This window comes from Candoia aspera, chromosome 16, assembly GCF_035149785.1.
Source record: "Candoia aspera isolate rCanAsp1 chromosome 16, rCanAsp1.hap2, whole genome shotgun sequence".
NCBI lineage: Eukaryota > Metazoa > Chordata > Lepidosauria > Squamata > Boidae > Candoia > Candoia aspera.
In genome coordinates, this window is record NC_086168.1 from 7551781 (window position 1) to 7573786 (window position 22006).

A 22006-nucleotide genomic window follows, 5' to 3' on the forward strand; every position below is an offset into this window, starting at 1 on the left:
CCACTCACAAAAGCCACAGCCTTATAGATGCCCAAGGTGTGTGTGCTAAGGGGAACGTTCAGAGCATGGCACGTTGGAGACTACTGAGAGAAGTAAAAAAAGAGGATGGGAAAAAATCTACTCAGGCGGTGGAGGTCTGATGCGCACCAGACACACCAGTCTAGAATACCTTTCAGTCAATATTCCTATCTTCTGGCTCAAGACTTGAAATTCAGAATCTTTCGCGGATACGATTTGGTTGATCTCTTTCAGAATCCCTTCTTGCTCCATCTTGTGCTGTTCCAAATCCTGGGCATCTGCGTGAAGCGACCTGAAAGGCAGTCATCAAAAACCTCTTGATCGCTTGCTTGTGAAAATAGATTCTTTCCGTTTTAATTTTTTTAAATCATGATTTAAACTTAAACCCTGTGCCAAGCGGTCAAATTCCAGAATCCACATATCTAACGGACACACACACACACACACACAACCAAATAACTTTTGAGCTTCTATTTCCTTGCCCAACCACAGATGGAGCACATCTGTCTTCCAGTTAGGCTGTCAGTCCCCTGAAATGGTCTATGCATTTGCTCTAGTCCCAATTGTCGTTCCGCTTAGCAGCCTCAGGAAAGAGGCTGTGATTAGGACACAGAGATAAACAGAAAAGTTTTCATTCTCTTTCGTTCACTTTCCTGAGTGGACCTTGACCAACAGTTTGGATCGTGTCTTTTTATTCTCCTCTTCGTATTTTTTTACCCTTCTTTGCACTTCTGCAAACAAACGGTTGGAAACCCAGGGGATGCTTTTACCCTCCCAGTCTAGGGTGCATGGGCAATCCTGTTTTGGCTTTTTGAGGATCCATGCTTGGAAAATGAATTTGCTGTTAGATTTATGGGGTACTGTTCTGCTGATTTAGACAAGCTCATGGAGAGGCTTATAATAAAATGCCTAAACATGCAATGAAATCAATACTGTAGTAAAACAGTAATGAAAGCAAGCAAGCATGGAGAAAGGCACCTAATTATCAAAACAATTAGATCGGTTACAGATTAAGAAAGCTGGGTGTGCGTAATATACGTGCTGCCTGCCACACCAGTTCCTCTCCCAGAGCAACTGTTGCACGCCTGCAAAAGCAAACAAGGCTGTTAGTTAATCCGGAAACAAGAACTCTTACAACGGCTTCATTCCCAGTCTCCTGAGCTACAACATGGCCCTGTTATGTTGGGCTGAAGAATGTGATCTTAAAGTCACTTGAGTTCACCTGAATTGCTGATCTGCTTTCACAAGCCTTACGGCCATCTCCTGAGTCCGTCGTTCAAGTTCCTCGGCTTCTTTCTCAGTCTGAGACAAAAGTTGCTTAGCATTGTGGTATCTCTGAATAGTGTCTTTGGTCTGGGGGGTGGGGGGAAGAGATTTAGTCATCACCCAATCTATGACTAGTCAAATTAGAATGATTCTATTCTATTACTTAGCACTCGGAAGCGCTAAGAAGGAATAGGGCAAACAACAGAGTGAAGTCACTAACAGGTATTTTGGATCACAAATATTTTTTAAACGACATCTTTAAAGATATCCTCAGGCTTCATTTCCAAATGGAGTGGTTGGAAATACCTGGGAATATGCTCTGTAGATGACTCGGACATCAGCATTGCGTCCTTAACAACATTTAACTGAAATACATGAGTTCATTTGTATGTTTCCACACAAACTGATAATCATGGAAATAACTTTTAGAAAAGGGTCCAGCTGCATTCAGAAAATCATGTAATATGACCTGTCCCTAAGCCTTGTTCTAACAGCTGCAAATGCCACTGCAGAATCCAAAAACTCAGATCAGCCACAGCATGAACTGGCAGTCATGGCAAATTCCTTCTCTTGATAAGGGTCCTAGTCAAACAGAAGAAAGCTACTGTGGCATTAGGATCAGCTCCAGAATTTGGCAGCTGACATGCACAATTCTTGCTGGAAATCTATTAAAAGTAAAGAAGACTAGACTAGACTGTGCATCAATATATTCTGAGTTCTGAGGAAATGAAATAAAAATCGGGAGTAAAAATTCCACTTCTAGGCTGCTAAATGCAAACAGGGCCCTCTCCTTTTTATTAATAGGCAAACAGAAGAATTTTGTGATAAATATTTTTCCCGTGATAGTCAACATTTTCTTTTCTATGCCAATTATCAAATCCCTGGGAATTCTGCCCCACCATGAATCAGGCAGCTCAGTGTAGCTGAAGCCTGGCAGGCTGGTGGCTCTAATACATCTTGTAACTCTGTCCCTTTATGCACTTCTTAATCTTTTTTTTTTTTAATTACCTTTCCTCGAGTATTTTCAAGCTCATTTTCAGCTTCAGCAAGAAGACTGTCTGCCTCTCTGAGTTCTGCCCGTCGCTTCAGAAGCGTCTTTTCCAAGCATTCAATTTCATCCATGATATTTTCATGGCACTGGATAGATTTCTCTAATTCCAGCTCGGCAATGAGGTCATCCCCATGCCCTTCGATGAAGTCTCTAAAGCAGAAAGAAAGAAATGAATGGAGACAGGTATCCAGAAATATTACCAGCTTTCTGCCCATGCTCAAATTATGCAGGAAAACTGAAGAGGTTACCCCGCTTCCTTACTCTCAACCTTAGCTAATTTGTTCCCACCCCTTAAATAGCAATTCTAGTGGCAAGCAGTCAAGCGTTCTGCAAGGAAGGGCAAAATATTCATTTAACTAATAAGTGACATCACGAGATTCACAAAGTTAACCAGACAACAGCTTGCTCTGTCGATCACAGAAGCGTCACGGGAAAAACTTTCAAAGAGCGTCTCCTAGTTCTTTCTTGCTTAATGGCATAAAAAGTGCCACGACTTGTAGCCCAGAGAAAAACCTCAGGATAGGTTTTGCTATAGAGCCTGCTCACTTGCGTTTATTTCTCTTCTGTGCCACCCGCCGCAGCTCTGCTACTTGGTACTCCAGCTCTTCCTTTTCCTTCACCAAGTCCTGGATGCCCTGGTTCAGTTCTTCCATCTCTTTATTACGTTCACGAGAAGCTCTAGGGGACCCATCTTTGTGTCGCTGAGACTTTAATGTCTCTAGGCTGTCTTCTAGCCTCAAGATATCATTTTCCTGCGAAAGGGGGATAGCAAGTGTGTAATCAGAGTCTCTGTTCCTCTGTATCACAGCCCAATCATCAACAGCGCTCAAAGGCTCAAGACATTTTGCATGTATACTTGTCACCGCCCTTATCATTCAATCACTTCCAGATTACTGATGGAGAGAATGGAGCTGTGAAAAAGGCTATTAGACTACGTTGATGGCTCCTGTCTCTCAGCCACAACATAAATCCGGGGATAACGAATTCCGTTTCAAAACCTGGTTATCTAATGAGCTGAGCCTCTTACCAAGTTACGATGGTCAGGGATGTTGCAATGAAGGATTCCCAGGGGAATAAACGGCACCGAATAGTTAGCAGGAAGAGGTCCGTAATGCAGCTGAGCTCCAGCAGGAGGTGAGCCGTAGATAACTGTTGTGGGAGCAGGCGGGCCTCCACTGGCTTGTGCGGAGGGAGGTGGCAGGCCATACAGCACCGTGCCCTGAGGCACTGGAGTACCATCCGGCAGCAGGGTATAAATGATGGAGCCAGGAGGCAGAACATAAGCAGCGGCGCTGGGCAGCTGTGTTTCACCCTCGCCTTGGTGCCCTTTGTTGTGAAACACAGCAAACACAATCCCAGTTAAACACTGAAGGACTCAGGTAGGAAACTTTTGTAGAACACGAAGACGCAAACAATAAAGAAGGGCACTCTTAGGAAAGTAAACAGCATGTAGAAAATTACTTCTGAGCTGATGGTTACAGGAGGCTGAGCCCTGCATGGCATGCGTTGTTCCTTGGTTTTGACCTGCCTGATTTTACTGCAACATAATGCAAGGTCTCAGTCATTTTGGAAGCCTAGGGTATAAGCTATGAATAAAATACCACAAATATTCCCTGTACAAGCAGGGTAACAATCAAGAAGCTGTTAAGTTGCATGCTGGCGCGCTTGTGCAGTGTACCAGTTCCTGCCCTTACCTACTTCCCAGTAACATACATAGCAGGGAGGAATTATGCTTGCTTCCCCCTTGGTAGCAACAGGAGATGCTACTATGCCTGGGCAAATGATCTGCCAGCCTTCTCTGGAAAGTAAGGGAATAACTTGCAAGGATAGTTAGTTGAACTGACTTACTACTAGAGGGAGGTTCTTGCAGGCCAGTTTGGACTGAGCTGTGCACAAAGCACTCTCTTGAAGCAGGGCAGTATCCTTTCTTGCTTTCAGTGAGCTTCCTGTCCTGTTTTATGATGGGGGTCGACGCGGGACCCTGTAAGATAACGCCTGAATCTTTGGTGCTCTGAGATGCCGGAGTAGATGCCTTGGAAACCAAAAATAAATGATGGCAAATAACCAACTGAGTTGAGACGAATGTTCCACAGAGGGAAGTCCCCCGATATAATGAGAGTGTTCCGGGAGAAAATAAGGGAGCAAAAGCTATTATTTCAGATCCAGGGAAGAATGGCTTGCAACAGACAGAAAGACATCCATGACACAACTCGGAACACTTCTATCGGAACAGGGCAATAGACACCTACGGTTTACTATGCTACAAAAGCTGATTTTGCACTGCAAATATGCAAACATCTGTATGCACAAGGGGTACAGAATGGAAAGAAGGGGCTACAGTAATTTTGTTATGGAAATCCTCCAAGTTATGGCAATTCACAAAGCTGTCTATAGAGGCTGTGGTTTTCCTTCTCCCTCTGAGATTTTTTTATCCCACCTTTATTATTTTTGTAAATAACTCAAGGCAGGGAACATGCCTAACACTCCTTCCTTCTCCTATTTTCCCCACAACAATAACCCTGTGAGGTGGGTTGGGCTGAGAAAGAGGGACTGGCCCAGGGTCACCCAGCTGGCTTTCAGGCCTAAGGCGGGACTAGAACTCTCCTACCAAGCCTGATTGGCTCTTGGGCTGAGAGGGAGGGACTGGCCCAAGGTCACCCAGCCGACTTGCATGCCTAAGGTGGGACTAGAACTCTCAGTCTCCTGGTTTCTAGCCTGGTGCCTTAATCACTAGACCAAACTGGCTGTCTTTGTGGACTGTGTCTCTTCTCCGTGTGGATATAACCAGGCAGCAGGGAAAATCTGTGAGGAAAGTGCACTCTCTTGAAGACGAATGGTGGAAAACAGAAACTGACTGGGCACAGAACAGCTCGGGCTTCCACTCAGAATATTTCTCTTTCCTTGACCTGGCAAGGTGGGGAGAAGTTTACAAGTAGCTAGCTTTCAGGCAAGGATTTAGCTTCATATAAAATGGTCTTTCCTAGCTCCAGATGTTTTTTATGAAAAATAAGCAGCCGCCCTGAAAATTACTCTGCTTGATGGATTTAAAGCTCCTTTCAAGGCAAACAATGTAATAGTTTTCATACTTGGGATGAGGTTGGCACAAAAAAGAGATGTTGACTCTGCTGGAGTGGAGTCATGATGCTAGCAATGGTATAGTTCTGCTGAGAGACAGCATGTCTGAGTCCATCAATTTCCTCTAGTATGCGTTCAATGTCAGCCCCGTTGCCTAAAAGGGAATTTAAAAGTTCAGGATGCTGTTCGAAGTAAGTTAGTAGGCTAGTTATCTTATCCTTTTAAGTTCGTCAATTATTCTATCGGTGCAACCTCTGTCACGAGATAGTGTAAGTTCATCAAAAGTTGGTGAAAAGCCATGAGAGAAAACAAACCTTTTTTAGCCTGATCTAAGGCACCACAGAGTCGGTCAGTTTCTGCCTTCTGTCGTTTCAGAAGTTCATTTAACTTCTCCATCTCCTCCTTTTGAAAATGCGAAGCAGCAGCCTCAGCGTTGTCGTTTTCCGATTCTAACTGCAATGTCAAAAACCATTTTCTGTTGAGAATTTTTTGCTTTCAAGGGTGCCCAAAACTAAGTCCTCGATGTCCACCGCTCTGCAGATTTTGGCACCCTGTCAAAAGTGTGAGCTGGGGTGGACAGATCGGAATCAACTGTAAAAGCAAGAAGCACCAGGCTCAAACACAGTATCTTGAGTCCTCTCCCTGGGCGGAGACCTGACTGATCCAGCCAAATGGTGGCATGGGTTCTCCCTGAGGGCCCCTCACCTGTATTTGATGAATCATCTCATCAAGTGTTCAGTTTTAAAGGGCTTTGGGAGACACCAAAACGGACATCGTACATCCCCCGCCCCATGGACGTTTCACTCCGGGCCTTTGGTCAACGTGAAAAGGAACATGAAGAATAACATACCTGTGCCTCCTTTTCCTTGAGAAGGTTCTGTAATAGTTCTATTTCTGTTTCTGCTCTGGCAAGATCCTTGGCAGCTTGAGTGGCCTGCATACAGGACTTCTCTGCTTCCTGAAGCTCCTTCAGTGAGGGAGAAAAAGGAAGGGAAAACACACACACACACAACCATTTTGGGCTGGCATTTTACAGATGGGAAAGTGTAACTGGTTTACAGAAGAACCCCTGCAGTTTTTCAATGTTCTCATTGGAAAGAAATCCCAGCTGCTCTTTTAAATCTCTCTACCTCTTGCTGGATCCACCAGCACTGATAATGCTTGCCTAACCCACCATCCTGGTTCTCAAACACAGGTTCCCTTTCAGTAAGCAGTGAGGATTTGGTTGTCACAGTTTGGAACTGCAATATTCTGGAAATGTTGTCATCGACAGCTAAAAAGAAAAAAGGAAAGCTGAACTCCAGCCAGAGGAACAGTTGCATCCTTTCCCTATTCCTCTTTCACAAATAGTTTTTTATTAAAAAAGATCTTCAGGTAAATTAAGTGCAGAGAGTCAATATTCTACCTCTTCCATTCAGGAAGAAACTTCTTCAAGGCGTTAATCCAGGGACAAAATGTATATGCCTAACGTTAGCATAATTAAGGCTTCTCAAGGCAATCAGCAAAACACTGAGATAAAATTATTCCTACGTGATTTTGAGATGTGCGTTTCTGCAGCAAGGTACCTCAGTACGTCCCTGGTTAATTCTGCATACAGTTCCATGAAGTGACTGGAGCTGGTCTTTGGCCGCACAGAGTTGGGCTGTGGCCTGTTTATCGGACGCCGAAATGGCTTCTTTTAACGCCTTCAGCTCTTCGTTGAGGCTGTGGAACTGCAGCTCTGCCCTTGCATCTTCCACCTTTTTCTGAAAAGGACACAAAGTGCCATTCAGTAGACTCGACCAAACCAACTCAAACCCAAGCCCAGCACTGAAGGCTACAATAAATAAAGTGCCGGGATTCACCTAGCTACTCTCCCTCCAACTGAATGCATTCGCGCTAAAAATCAAGCCAACAGCTAGATAACTTTTGTAGCAGAAGGGTGTTTCAGCAGAAGGAGCCCCACCTTCTTCTCCAAGTCTTCCAGCTGAGCAAGAATTCTTTCTTTCTCCTCGTCAGCTACTTGGAGCTGTTGATCAGTGAGGCCCTGGATTTCTTCCATGCTCTTCAACTTGCCAACGAGATGTTGGATCTCGCTCTCCAGCTGCTGAACCCTAGCCTCGTTCTGCCTCCTCTCCGACTTAATCTAGATAAATACAAGAAACAAAGGAAAGTCAATGAATGATACTGACGAGGTATCTTGTCAATATCAGGCATTTCCCACCCATACAGAGATCTGGGTTTGCTTTTTTTTAAATTAAAAAGTGGGTATGATGAAGAAGTAGGTGGCTGAAAACACTATTTTATTTAAAAAAACATGAAATTAAATTAATTAGCACAACTACTTCCCACCTACTTAACATTTTCCCTGTTGTATTATAAATAGCTTTAGGATCTCAAGCTGTGCAGTTTGGGTATTTTTAAAAAAAAAAAAGGGCTCTGGAGGTCTTCACAATCGTAATTCAAGAGCAAGGAAACAGGAGGACAATGAGGCAGTGAGAGGAAGTTCTGTTTAATTACATGCAGATAAGGGTTAATGATCAAGCCAGGGTTTTCAATGGAAAGTTGGATTCAGAAGACGAATTGGAAAAAAGTGCCCCGTGAAAGCGACATATCGTTACAGAAGATTTCTGCCAAGATACTGAGGGACCTTTCCTCCCGCTTGGTATAATATGCCATCTTCTTGCCTTGGCTTCTGCAGCTCTGTTGTAGGCCAGTTTGTACTTTTCTTGGGCTTCTTCCCGCTTAGCCTGCTGAGCAGCCATCTCTCTCTGGAGCGCTTGCTCTCTGGCCTGGGCAGACTCGGTTTCCTGCTGGGAATGAGCCAGGATCTCGGCAAACTGTTTCTGCAGATCTGCAAGGCTCTTCCCTAAAACATCCCTCGAGTTATGGCACCTGTTGCAGAAGCAAAGCAGCGAAGAGGGGAGAAGAAAAAAAATATTATGGAGATTTAAACAATGCCATCTCTCGGGTCCCAGGAAGTGCACCTTCTCTGTTGCAGCACTTGCACCCTGGAATGAGGCTCCTCCTGACTGCTGGCATTTCAGAGGGCTTTGAAGACCTGGCTCTTCACCCAGGTCTTTGGCAAGGATGAGGGTAGCTCCCTTTCAGGAGCTGGTATGTCGCTGTTGTAGCCCAGTTTTGCCATCTTAGCTTCTTCTTTTATTGCTGTATGGTTGTTGTTTTTTGCAAACGGCCCAGAGTCTTGGGCAGTGCATAAAATGGAATGAACGAATGAATGAATGAATAACTTCCTATTGGGGAAGGTGAGGATAAAGAAGAACTGGACAGCAAAAGTGGAAGCTGCCATATTTCTGAAGTTTGGCGGAGACTCGATTTCCCAGAAAGGACCCTAGATGACGTTTGCAAAGTGAACACTCTAAACGTCCAAAAGGAAGATGCCTCTCATCATATTAAGTGGACCCAGGAGCTCCACCTGGCTGCCCAGGACTAGTCAAGTATTTCCAGATGTACCTCCCCTTCCTATGAACTCATGCAGCTTCTGATTGTAACGCACCTGATTTCTGCCCCGGTCCTCAACTTTTGTTTGAGCTCGCTCACGCGAGCCGAGACTTCCTCGGGGTGAATTAAGCTATCAGCTGCATGATTCAGTTGCTCCTGAGTATCTTTCAGCTGCTGCCTCAAGAGGTTGTTGTCTTTCTGTGAGAAACATGTTTGAAAGGTCACGTTTCACCATCACAAAGTTGGAATTTATTTTACCTTTTAATTTCAATGATAGGATAAAACAGAGAGAAGCGTCACCAGAACATTAATTCTACTGCACGTTCACCAAGGTTTTTGTCATCCAGTTGCTTCGAGGAACACTTATTATAAGGAATAATAATTTCTCTCTGATACAAGTTTTGTTAATTTTTAACAGACCTGGATGATAAGAAAACACAGCTACGCGATTGACTTTCGCTGAGCATTTATCACAGTCTAATATCAGTTCTTTGAAGGAAAGGGAGCAGAGCCACAAATACTCCTTCAGAAGGAAAACAATTGGGAAGAATATTCTACCTGCAGTTGTTTGAGTTGGGAGAGCAGCTTATTATTCTCCTGTTCCCTCTCTTCGGACAATCCTGCTTTGGCCAAGGCGTTCTCCAGGGCCTGCCTTTCCTTGCTGAGTTGAGCTTGGAGGGCAGAACGTTCCACCTGTTCCGCCCAGTCAGAAAAACATGAAGTAGAAAACAAATGACAAGAGTGTTGTTTTAAGAAATGTGATGCAACCCCCCTCCAATTTAAGCTACTGAGTATTGATTTGCAAGAACATCTTTCTTCTAACGGCAAAAGGGCTCTTCGGATGAAGCTCCCGCTTCTCAGCTTCCATCAACCAAACTTGAGAACGCCTGAGTTGAAAGGAATCCGTCCAGAAAATCGGCTTTAACGCCTCATCAGCCTGGGGACATCTTTTCCCAGCAATGGTCCTAAAGCTGGAGAGCTACAGCGTTTTGATTTCAGAGAACAGGGGGAGAGGAACTTCTTTCTGTATGTGTTTGCCTACCTGAATGATTTGCTTTAACTTCTCGAGCTCCTCCTTCTGCTGACTGGCTTCAGCATCTCGGGCCTTCAGCTCAGCCTCCAGCTCAGCCTCGTAAGCACTAATCTCTCCTTGCGCCTCCTGCAGGGCCTCATTTAGTTCACGCTGCTCTTGGAGAGCCTGTTCCAGCTTTGCAGTTTCCTGCAATCAAAGGTACCCTTGGATTCTTCTCGTCCATCTGTTCACAACATCGCACAATGTGGATCGGACAGACAGGAAACAGGCACTATTTTCATGTGGGACGGAGAAAAGGAAGGGACCTAAGACCCCATCTGATAAAAACACATTTCTGAAGCCGGTAAGGATAAATATAACCTCTAATGGCAAATGCTTCCCAATCCTGCATGCTCCCAAAGTGTGCATATCGCTGGTAAGGAATAAATATGGAAGAGGAGCCCTGGATGGGAAGGCTGCTCAGCCTTCTGCTTCTGGATGCTTTTCCATGTGATGGGATTTAGGAAAAAGTCTAGAAAAGGAAAAGGAAAGAAAAGCTACGGGGTTGCTAAGTGATCAGCAGGATGGTCCGTGTGCCAGGCCTCCAGTGCTGGTGAAATTTGCCGTAATTTCTTTCAGGAAGCAGAGATGGGCAAAAGTGGCAGCATCACAATCCACCACACAGTTGGTTGAATGCCGTGCGGGGAGAGGGAGGGAGCAGACTCACAATATACGTCTTAACCCATCAGCAAGTGCCTCAGTTCACATAACAATAGGGCCACGCCCAGCACGTCTGCCCATGAAACAGAGAAAAACAGTATTTGGGGAAAACAGTTGTTTCCATAACTCACTTTTCTCAGGTTTTCAGCATCTATGGCAACTATTTCCAGCTGGTTCCTCTCGTTCTCTAACTCTTCCAGGCTTTTCAGCAAAGCTTCCTTTTCTTTCCGCAGCTCTTTGCATTCATCAGTGGCTTGCTTTGTCTGACTCTTAACATTCTCAAGGTATTCCTGCAACCCCACGATCACTTCTTCCAAGTCTTTCTTCAGTGCTTCGTTGGCCGCAATCTGGCCTGTGAAGAGCAAGAGAAGAAAAAAATATAGATTTTTTCTAAGTCCAGGGGATGACTATTTCAGCTGTGAAACTGAAAAGGACACCAGCGAGGCAAGAAAACTATTCCCAGTCACCTAAACTAAAAATAGTAACTGAATGAATTTTTAAAAAAGTATTTAGTGGAAATAGCTTCCGATTTTAGCATCTGACACGACTAAGTCCATCTGCATGTACCTAACAAGCAGTCTTGGTATCCTATAAACCTATTCAGAGGAGAGGACTGTCAGCTGAGCACCCATGGATTGGATATATGGATTGGAGTTTTCTGTTGGAGGGGGCCAGTGCTGTGGCTGGGTTTCAGATTTAATAATGTTGGCGTGCATGCAACCGCAAGTGTGGGCGAAAGGACGTGGCTTCTTACCTCAAATTTTATCTAGCTCTCAATCAAAGCTAGATCATACAATCCCACCTATTTACAACCAGACATTTAGCAATGCTCTAGATATTAAAGACAGTTCACAGTCTGCACCCCCATGATCCAGATGCTTCTTGCGACAAATCCTTTATGCTTATTGGTGTCTTTAAATGCCTGCATCCATGCATCTGAGGCGCACATGGTCAGCTTGCCATAAAAGCTTTGGACCTGTTTTGGGAGAAGAGTGCTTGCAAAGGAAGAGGTTACCATCTGTGAGTTGTTGCTCCAAGTCCCGGATTTCCTCGGTTTCATTTGCAATCCGGGACAGCACGTCATCTAGGCGGCTTTCAAGTTGCTTGTAACACCTCCTCATCATGTCGAGTTGCTGCTCTTTGCTTGCTTTCTGAGCCTTCATATGAGCCTAGAGGCAGAATGGACAGCTCAGAGCAATGCCAGAAAACAAGAAACTCAACAGCAAACCTAAATACCCATGATTTCAATTATAAAAGCTGTCAACATGACAACGCTGGCTTTTGCTTCTAGTTTCTCTTATAGTATTTTAGTCTCCTTGCATACTCTGGTTCTAAAAATAATTAAGCTATTATGGAAGGACAGAGTGTAGAATTATATGGTAGGTGCTCTTTAAGATCACAAAACCCATTCTAGCTTGAACTATGGGCTTTTCCCATACAACATCTCCTATCATGCTTAGTCTGATGGCACAGTCTATCTAAGCTGTCCTGATAGCATGTTTTACTACAGTGCTTCATTTGAACCAGCTTAGAAAATAGATAGTAAGTAAACTCTGCACACTTGATTCCCCCCAGTTGGGGCTTCAAGCTACCAATATCTATAGCTATCCTGCATTTGGCTATTTCTGTATCAATAGCAAAAAAGAAAAAGGATGGTTTGCACTGTGAATTTCTAAAATAAAAACAACAGTAGTGAAAAAACAAACAAACAATGAGGTATCTCGAAGGTTAGTCAGATGGTCCCTTTACAAAAATTGTGGTGAAAGGTAAAAGGTCCCCTGGGCAAGCAAGCACCAAGTCATGTTTGACCCTTTGGGGGGACGCTGCTTTCACGATGATTTCTTGGCAGACTATAGAGCGGGGTGGTTTGCCGTTGCCTTCCCCAGTTGTCACCTTCCCCAGCAAGCAAGCTGGGTGCTCATTTTACTGACCTCGGAAGGGTGGAAGGCTGAATAAAAAAAAAAAGGGGGGTATCTCAAAGGTTAGTTAGATGGTCACTTTACAAAAATTGTAACGCCCAGCAATTACTTCAAAAATGCAAAGTCATAATTACCACAATTCCAAGAATGAAATTATTTCAGGGTATGCTCTTCCAGATTCTCTGAAGCAATGCAGAACGGTTGAAGCAAGTTTCCCTTGAGCACGACCACACACTCACCAAACATCTCAGCCATTGTTGACACACCCACAATAATGCTAGACCTTTCTCCTTTTCAAAAGTCTACAGCTGGATGCTACTGACTCCCAGGCAGCTGCTGAAATGCCTCGAGGGAGTCTTTGGGTAGGAGGAGGGGGAAAAAGGAGGACACTTACACTGGTTTCTTTGTCTTGCCTTCTTTTCGGCAGGCCCCCCTCAGCATGTGAAATTCATTGTGGGGGGGGGGAAGCAGCTACAAAGGAAGTTGCTTAGCGGGGACACAGTTCCCTTAATCTCCTCTCTTGCCGCGCGCATTGGGACAGTTGCACTTTGGTGAGGAAGCGGTTTGAAACAAGCAAGCGCCAGAGACTGTGCAAGATTCTTTATGACATGTGGGCCAACCCCTGCTTGTCGGAGCTAACTGGGCTGTGTCCTGTTTGCTTTAAATCACAACACAGGAAGCTGCGTGGGCAGCCAATCCGCTTCAGGGTGTGCAGCAGGCAGCTCTGCTCCCCAAGAGGCGGGGCTCGGCCTTCGGAGGAAACAGCTTCCTTTTGTTTAGAAAGCACAAACAGGATGCCAGTTTTGGAGGGCTGAAATCTTGGGCTGCTGATCCGGCGGTGCTTTCCGCAGCAAGCTGCACAGCCTTGTGCACAAAAACAATTTGGGATGAGACATATTCACGCCCACGGAACTGAAAAGCTAGCTGTGCTACTCGCAAACGATTAATGAGGTGGAATGATTTGTGACACTCTGCGATTGCTAAAATAAAAGAATCTGGGTTAATAGAAGTTTGCTTTGCTAATGGAACTCTGGGTAGGTGTGACTGGACATCAGCTTCTTGCAGACCAGTCACCTGGACGTTTACCTGAACATAATAGCCAAGCTGACTCTTCCCCGAAGCTTTTGCAGTTCAACTGACAGATACAGATCGTTTTTCTATGCCGTGGGACCAAAAGGTTGAACACACACTTCGAAAGCACAATTCTGCAGGTTTATAATGGAGTAATGTTCTCCCTTGAATCCTCTTGCACCACAGGTCCCTTTTTGAGAAAGGCCCCCAAGCAAGTTACTGCATAGATAAATTCTACTAATAAATATGGCAGAAGCACCTGAATGACGTAGTTGCCAAAAATCGACAGAAACTGACTCAAAGCCGAGTTAGTGTTTCTTCAACATAATGGCTCCTTGTTGAAAAGAAAGCAACCCATTTTAAAATGGAAAGACATGCACACTCACATATCTTGGGTCTTCAGGATCCAGAGAATCTAGGAAACTCTGCAAGCCTTCTAACTCCTTTTCCTTGTCAGCCATTTCTCGCCTTTGCCTTTGCATCTGTCTCTCTAGTTCCAGAGCCTCCTCTTGTAACTGATTTAGGAGACAGATCTTGTTGCTTAGCTGCTGTCGAAAACAATCCTTTTCTGCTTCAGACACCTGGATTTGAACATGCAGGGAATATAATCAGCTCAACCTGGGAAAGAATGAGTGTGCCAGGCCTTCTCAGGCTAGAAGCTTAGGTGTAAAAACTTGGAATTCAGAAACTGGGGTACCCGGTCCTGCTTAGAAGTCAACCCTCCTGGGGACAATGGAAATTAATTCCAAATATAAGAGCACAGGGCTGCGGCCTTTGTGGATTTCTGGGTTGATCTCTCATCGTCTTATGCTCGGCAGTGTTGCTATAAATGATGAAAATGGAAGACAGAATGCTAAACCTGTTATTGTTGTTCCCATCCCAGATTAAGAGTTATTTTAATGTTTTGCTCCAAAAGCATCATGCCCCCGCTTCCCCAACTAAGCCTTAAACTGGAAGGTTTGACATTTATCCTTTATGCACAGAAAACAAAAAACATAATGGCTAAGGTTACATATCCCATTAAACCATTTTTATCTATGATTTACTGGGTTCACACAACACATTAATGGCAAACCAGACTCATTATTGTTTAGCAGGTTGAGCGAGCATAGCCAGACCGATCTTCCTGTTACTCATTTGTTCATACCTTTTTCTGGGCAACAGCATCTTGGACCTGTTTAAGCTCCTCGGTGACTTTTAAGACATCTTGCTCTGCCTTTGCTACTTCACTGTGCAGTGCAGCCAATTTTTCTTGGGCTGGAAAAATGAAAAACGAAGATTCAGTTGAAACTGATTTAAAAAAAAAGCAGGTGATCCAACATGGCGACTTGGAAGGGCATCTCTCTGCTGTTAGGAGAGCAGTCGTTGCAATGCAAGAGGTAAATAATTGCTGCCAAAGCTTTTAATACCCTTTTCTTTCGTGCACAGGCTTTGAGAGGCTCAGTGGATGAGGATCAGAAAAGGGTTAAAAAGACAGATCAAAAGAGCCAAGGAATTTTACTTTAGATCTGAATAACCCCTGAAACCATTTCAGTGCATCTTACTGAAATTGACCATGATGGCTAAACCTGTTGGGGGGGGGGAAGCTGCCAGTTTCATGCCATCGCCTATGTGATCTCACTGACTTTGCATTTATTTATAGTTCAGCATAAACTAAATGCTTCCGAGAGGTCAGCCAACACACAGAGGCCTAGGCTTCCTGCTCCTGGCTGCAAGGTAGGAAAAGGAAGGCAGTGGGTACCTCCTTCAATCTTTCTCTTTTTTTCCTCCAGCTGTTCATCAAGCAACTGGAGAAGATTCTGTTTCAGCTGCTGGGCTTCTCGCTGCTCCTCCTGTTCCAGGTGTCCCACTTGCATCTGCTGAGCCTTACTCGGGATGTAACCTTCCACAGCATACATGTTCCTTTTGTACCTGGCCTTCCCAATGTAAGGACTTTCACCTGGTACGTTGTCAAATTCAACATCCTGAAACAGGAGAAAGAGTGCAGAAGTCCATACTAGAAAGTCATCTACAAAGCCAGTACTGGGTAGTACGAAATAGTTCTCTTTTGATTCAACCAATGCATTTCACTCGTACAAGGATCTTACTACTAATTCTTATTGTATTAAACAAATGACTAACAGCTTCCTCCCCAAGTCCCCTTACACATTTGTGGATTTTACATTCTTCAGCCAGCCTGCACTTTGGGGAATCATTATATAAAATTCCCATTATATGTACTATCTTGCATAGGTGAAGGAGAGAAATAAGAACGTCCAAGAATCAAGAAAGGAGAGAGCCTCATTTTCGCTCAGTAGGTCTTCCCCAACCTTGATACCTCCCGTTTTACCTCCTGGAACTCCCTAGTCTGCATGGCCCATCCTTAGCATTTGGGGACTCGAGACATGCCCATCAGGAGGCAGCCAGGGTCAAGAAGTCTGTATTAGAGGCCCCAACTATGCTGAGCCTCGGAAGTGCAATACAAGCAAGCATTGTCCCTCCTGCTCTCTCCCAGGATGAAGAGATGGCCTGCAATTTCCTTAGGCTTCGTACTTCAAAAGCACAGGGAGTCCCATGTAAACACGGTCCAGTTACAAGAATGGCTCTTTTCATCACTCCTTCCATAAGCCTGGAGTTAAGCAGAGTAAGAAGTATTCACCCAAGGTGCCTAAGTCCCCTTTCTCTGGCCGTCCCACTGAGAATGACTAGAGTCCTGACTATCAGAAATTTGGCTCCCATACTAGCCAAATTTTTAGATCCCTAAAAATCAGAACACGCCACATCCACAAATTACCTCCACTGGATAATAGCCTAATGGCTCGAATTTGGCGTCGATTTTATAGAAAGCCAGTTCCTGTTCCAGCTCATACTGCTTCTGACAAGCTCGAGTCAATTCCACTGTTTTCTGCTTCAGCTAATGCAAAATGCAGGTTGTAAAGTGGTGTCAGTTTCAGGAAGACATAGATATGCGCGGTTTGTCAATGTCACAGCACGATAATGAACATGAATTAGGTAACGCATTGGTTCATGCATCATGCTAAGAAGCTATGGTTCAACCCATGGTTTGCTGAACAATCCATAGTGGGCTGGTTCACACAGCATGCTAAGCCAAAATCAGATCACATCATGGCTTAGTGTAATGCGTGTCCTGAGCCACAAATACACACAGAGGCTGTGACAGAGCAAGCAAACACCTGAGTGCGTTTGATGTATTTATATGGCCAGCTGTGGAACAGCTTATACTCTGTTTTCGCTTTTCATTGATGAGAATAGTTGTCCAAAAGGTTGGCTGCATCACAGCCGTTTACTACCTAGAACAAATCGCATAAAGATTTCTGAATATCATGTGTCCTATAAACATGCATGCTTGAGCACAAGAAAGTAATGGGTTGTGTATTTCTTAATTTTTTTTTAAGGATGACGGATTCAAGAGGCTCTCAGAAAATCATTCTAAATTTTCACATCAATGCTCTACTACCTGCTGTTTTCAGATTGCTCTGAACTGGCAAGAAAGAGGGATTTGTTCAGTTCGGCTATTTTTACTTTTTTTTTTTTTTTAAGGAGCTGAAAGAAAACAAACATGGTTCCCGTTGCTAAATAGCCTCCTTCAGAGTTCAGTGATGTTCTAGAGGTACTACTAAAATCTTACTTTGAAACTAGGCCGGTGGGGGAAGTAACCTTAGTCTTGATTTTCTCAAGAACTAATCAATGAACCATAGTTAATAAAAACACACTTGAGTATTGTATGGTGCTTCACATAAGGAAGTGAACTTCATATTTAGGTCTGCAACCAATCCATAACCTCAGAAAAGAAATTATGGCTGCCTAACATCCATACACATCTCTACCTCTACTAAAAACCTTAGTCACGCAGCTGTGGAATTAATCAATTGTAAGCAGTCCCAGCACGCAACCATTTTCTTATGGCTATGACATTAATGAAGAACCGGACACTTCCTTTTCTTTTCTTTTCTTACAGGTTTTCCTGCTGGATACCTGAAGAAGAAAGGTAGCAATCTTCCAAGAAGTAGCAGAAAGGAAAACTGAAGGGGGAAAAAAGAGAGAGAGAAAGGAAAAACGGCATAGATTGGAGTAAGGAGAAAAAACAGATTTTAATTTAGAAAAATACCCACATATCATGCAGCACCTTCAACTGATGTGATAAAATACATGATACAGGGGAAAAGAAGTTTTGAGCAAGCCATGTATCTTTTGAAATAAGTATCTGAAACAGGACTATGCAAGGGAGTCTGTAGGACAGCAGAAAAAAATGTACTCTTGTAAGCATACAAATAAGGGCCACCTTTAGCAGGGAACGAGGGTTCAGTAGCAGGAACTGGGTTGGGAAAAGAGAGGCAAGCAAAACTTATCATCTGGACAGGAGTACCTAATGTTGGAAAATACAGCATGCCTCGTCTTGACTATTTGGGCACTGAACTGTTTTTACAGCTGCTCTGTTTGTTCAGCTGATCTGACAATATGAATTGAAGCCATCCCCTGGAAATGTGGCTTCTTGTCCTATGGGCATTGCCCAGGCTGACTTTCCAACCAACTGTGCTGAACATTTCTGATTCTTTGGAACTGTTACAATCACACCCAAAGCTGGTTTTCTTGCAACCAAGGTGGTGGCAAATTGCTAAGGGCAACAGAATATTTCACGAGCATGGATTTCTATTCGGAGATAAAGAGTTAATTTAAGACTTTGAAAGTCAATGGTAAATCCCAGGTATGACAAAACTGTTTAGTAGTAAGTAGCAATATGAACAGCAGTTTAGCCTTTAATCAATAAACGATGATTAAATATATCGATGTAAAGCAAAAACGTGTTAGAAAATGGTTCGATTCGTTCCAATTTAAATGGACACACACCAATATCCTGATGGCCATTTTTAGGAAACCGAAAGGAAAGTCATTCTCAGATGGTTCAGCAGATGCCCATGTGTCTAGCTGCTGAATAAGGTCGTCCCCAAAGCAAATGGTCTGAACAGAAAACAGACAATGGTATTTGACACTACAGTAGAATTTTCTAAAACCAACATTGCTTTACCAGCTCATTTTTGGTATCCAGCTCGCTCTCCAGGTCTCTGTGGCTTCGTTTCTGCTGTTCGTGCTTCTGTTTTAAGGATTTATTCTGCTTCTCTTGCTGCTGCAGCTGCTCTAGCAAATCAGACTGCTTGTTTCTCAAGCGCTCCACCTCTTTTGTCATCTGCTCCAAGTTACATTCTAGATGTTGTACCTCTTCTGCAAAAACAGGCAAGCCAGGAAAAGGATGCCCCAGCTTCTTCTTGGCAGAAAAAGCGAATGAATGATAGACATTGGATTGGCAGACCAAAGTGGATACCCGTTTATAACCCAAAGGGAAAACAAGCAGGGGACTGGAGCCAAAGACACCTCTGGGGGCAGCATGATACATGGTGTGGGGCTATTATGGACAAGTTTTCTTCCCTCACGCAGACTATATGGAACTAGATCAGGACACAAAATGTTTATTTAATCATATTTATACCCCACTCATCTCACTATGTAAGTGACTCCAGGCGGCTTACAAATAAAAGGTCGTAAGCCATTCAACTCCCAGAACCAACCCTTTTCTGCACAAAATCATGCCCACAGCCCAAAATTATTTGGAACAGTTCATTCTCAGTTGCAATCCTAAATGCACCCACTTACGGGGGAGTTCCACCTAATGCAGTATGGCATATTTTTAGGAGACATGATCGGGTTGAATCATGGCTGTTTGTTCCAACTGGCGCTTATAATATTTACCTAAATTAAACCTCTCAAGAGCCTCTTCCCTGTCACAGTTTGTCACGGGCTGTCCCTCAAGATCTTCCAGCGACCTCAGGTGGAAAACGGTATAGAGACGGTAGTGAGGCAGGTTTACCACGGGATTGTCTGCCAGGAACAGGGAAGTCAAATCCTTAAGGGGCTTCAGTTTAGCTACTTCATGGAGCTGGAAAGAAATAACAGGACAGGAATTAGACATCGAGGTATAAGTTTTCTAGTACAGATAAATAATGCAACAGACCATTAAATGATACGTCAAGTGGCTCTTTTATGCTAAAACTGAACACAAGTAGGCATAACCTTTCAGCTATTGTACCAGTCATGACACATCATATTAACTCAATTTCTGGAATAGATACTACTGAAAAGAAGTCTGTAAGAATGCTACGCAAAGGCAAACTGAACTGAATTCTGAATTTAGGGAAACCTTTTTTTTTTAAAACCAAAACCAAAAACAAAACAAAACAAAACCCACTGCTTTTTCTACTACTTTCATAGAGATTTACTGCTATACAGTAATATTAATAGAACAAAAAAATAGAAATCAATGAAGAGCATTTCAAGGGCCACACAAAATGCTTCTTTGTGCAGAAGGGTACTGGGTTTTTTTTTTTTTTTTTGGTTTAGCTTTAGGGAAGGTTTCCCAGAAATTATGTGACTCCGTCCTTGTTTTCTAACAGAAAGCAAGAAGTATTTATGGGGACCTTCTGCAAAATCATACGATTCTGTAACTGGTCATCACATGGCTCTGAAAGCTGGCTCCTTTAGTAATAGTCAGTCAACAGTATTCCACAGAAGCAGAGCAGTTTTCAAAGATGATTACATGTTATATGATGGGAAGGGCTTAAACAAGGTAATCACCACAATAGCAATGATACTACCACCATCCCCCATTGATAAGCCTTGCTATGGGGGGAAATCACTTACTGATGAGATTTTATTTTTTCTCAAGTTCAGGATGCGAAGGGACCTGAGTTTTTTCCCTAGCCACACAGGGAGGTGTTCAATCTCATTCCCAGCCAGGTTCAGCTTCTGAAGGCTGTGCAAGTGTTCGATGCCTTCTATTTTACTGGACAACAAAGACATATTGACAATCAGGCATTTTAAGGGGAAGAACAGGTCCAGATTTTAACACTGTTAGTACTTATGCAAAGGAACATCTGAGATAACATTTTCCCATCCTATAGGCCAGGATTAGAAGACTTGAGAATAAACACCAAAGCTTAAATTAAAAACTAAGAAGTTACAAAAATGCAAGGGCATCTAAACTCATAGGAAGTTTAGTTTGTTATTACATATTCTTCCATGTATTTCCTTCTAATTAAATTCCCACAAAATCATATGCTACTTTGAGACTCAAGCTTGGTTTTCAAGTTACAGTATATTACTTTTCATCTTGAATCCAGCCTATTCAAAGTCTGTAGAAGTAAACTCCAATGAACTCAGTAACACTAGTTTCTGAGTAGGCATGCATATGAATGCATCCATTTCCTCTGATGCACAAATTTGATAGAGAACTTTTCACTTTACAATACTACTACTACACAAGAAGTACCAAGTTATTGAAAACTGAAATTCAGAGGGTTTATCAAGAGTTCATGTAAGAAGAATCTGAAAGTTTGTCCTCTTCATTTTGCGGTCATACAGCATGTTAGTCTCTGGTTGATGCAAGTTAAAAAATGGAAACAACCTTATCTGGTTTAAAAAAGAAGCTTAAGAAAAGCATGACAACTATGGATTCATGTTTATAGCATGAACAATTTTCAGTTCTCTTCATGGAAAAGACTGATTCTCTTTCCAGCACAGCTCCTTCCTCAGCCTTGGGCCATCCATATGAGTTGCATTTCAGTTCTTAATTCTTGGACAGAGATTTGAGGAACTAAACTTATCTGGAGCACACCAGATTATGCCTAATACATAATAATAAAGGAAGAGAAATATTCGGACTATCTACTTTGTAATTATTCTCTTCTTTTTTCTTGCTTACCTTATTTTGTTGAAAGAGAGATTGAGGTCCAGTAACTTCAGAAGTTTATCCAATTTTTCAATCTTTTCAATCAGGTTATGACTGAGATTTAGGACTTCTAGTTTACTACATTTCTCCAGATTTTCTATGTACTGAAAGTAATAAAAATATGCTAGTGAATTCATCTATTAAGCTCTGCAATAACATCATAAAGCATTAGAAAGTGTTTCTTTAGATTAGGTTAGTGCCTTCTAGTTTAGTTCAGCCACAGTTCCCATAATCTCTTGCCCTATTTGTCTGTGCTTGATGGTTGTTAAAGTACAAAAATATCAGAAAAGCACCAGGCTAGGTAAATACCTTAAATTTCTTTCCTCCATCTTTAGCAAGGGAAAGATTCAGAGCAGTTATGCGTGCCAGATTCTCTTGCTTGGCTAGCTTCTTAATAAGAGGCTCTGTTATGTATCTGATACCAGGACTGCCATCTGAAATCAACAATAAGACGTTTGAGGTGGTAAGTGATACAGAAAAGGTACAGCAGGGACAATCTGAAAATCAGCAAAGGCCATGGGGGTGAAGTCTGGTTGCTTTAGAATCCCTGAGACTTATGAAAAATCTGGTCAATAGCTTGGGTTATGTATATGTTTATTATGGTTCTTTCCTAGATGGTGCATTATGCTCCAATGGAGTCTCTAATTCACTTC

At 43.1% G+C, this 22006-nt stretch overlaps 1 protein-coding gene across 1 annotated transcript in view; it reads right to left on the minus strand.

Moving 5' to 3' along the window:
- The window catches only part of CNTRL (centriolin), a 32811-nt gene that overhangs the window by 9818 nt on the left and 987 nt on the right, over nt 1–22006 (minus strand). The window contains exons 2-27 of the mRNA XM_063316411.1: nt 21663–21787; nt 21327–21457; nt 20267–20408; nt 19319–19505; nt 18600–18793; nt 16347–16466; nt 15315–15537; nt 14721–14830; nt 13960–14154; nt 11599–11752; nt 10715–10935; nt 9894–10070; nt 9410–9544; nt 8907–9049; nt 8077–8284; nt 7356–7535; nt 6976–7155; nt 6261–6377; nt 5725–5863; nt 5422–5564; nt 4184–4367; nt 3363–3661; nt 2882–3087; nt 2293–2485; nt 1241–1371; nt 170–310 (exon numbers count right to left, since the gene is read on the minus strand). Of these exons, the coding sequence (XP_063172481.1) occupies nt 170–310; nt 1241–1371; nt 2293–2485; nt 2882–3087; nt 3363–3661; nt 4184–4367; nt 5422–5564; nt 5725–5863; nt 6261–6377; nt 6976–7155; nt 7356–7535; nt 8077–8284; nt 8907–9049; nt 9410–9544; nt 9894–10070; nt 10715–10935; nt 11599–11752; nt 13960–14154; nt 14721–14830; nt 15315–15537; nt 16347–16466; nt 18600–18793; nt 19319–19505; nt 20267–20408; nt 21327–21457; nt 21663–21787 (4378 nt within the window). The remainder of the gene's footprint in view (nt 1–169; nt 311–1240; nt 1372–2292; nt 2486–2881; nt 3088–3362; nt 3662–4183; nt 4368–5421; nt 5565–5724; nt 5864–6260; nt 6378–6975; nt 7156–7355; nt 7536–8076; nt 8285–8906; nt 9050–9409; nt 9545–9893; nt 10071–10714; nt 10936–11598; nt 11753–13959; nt 14155–14720; nt 14831–15314; nt 15538–16346; nt 16467–18599; nt 18794–19318; nt 19506–20266; nt 20409–21326; nt 21458–21662; nt 21788–22006) is intronic.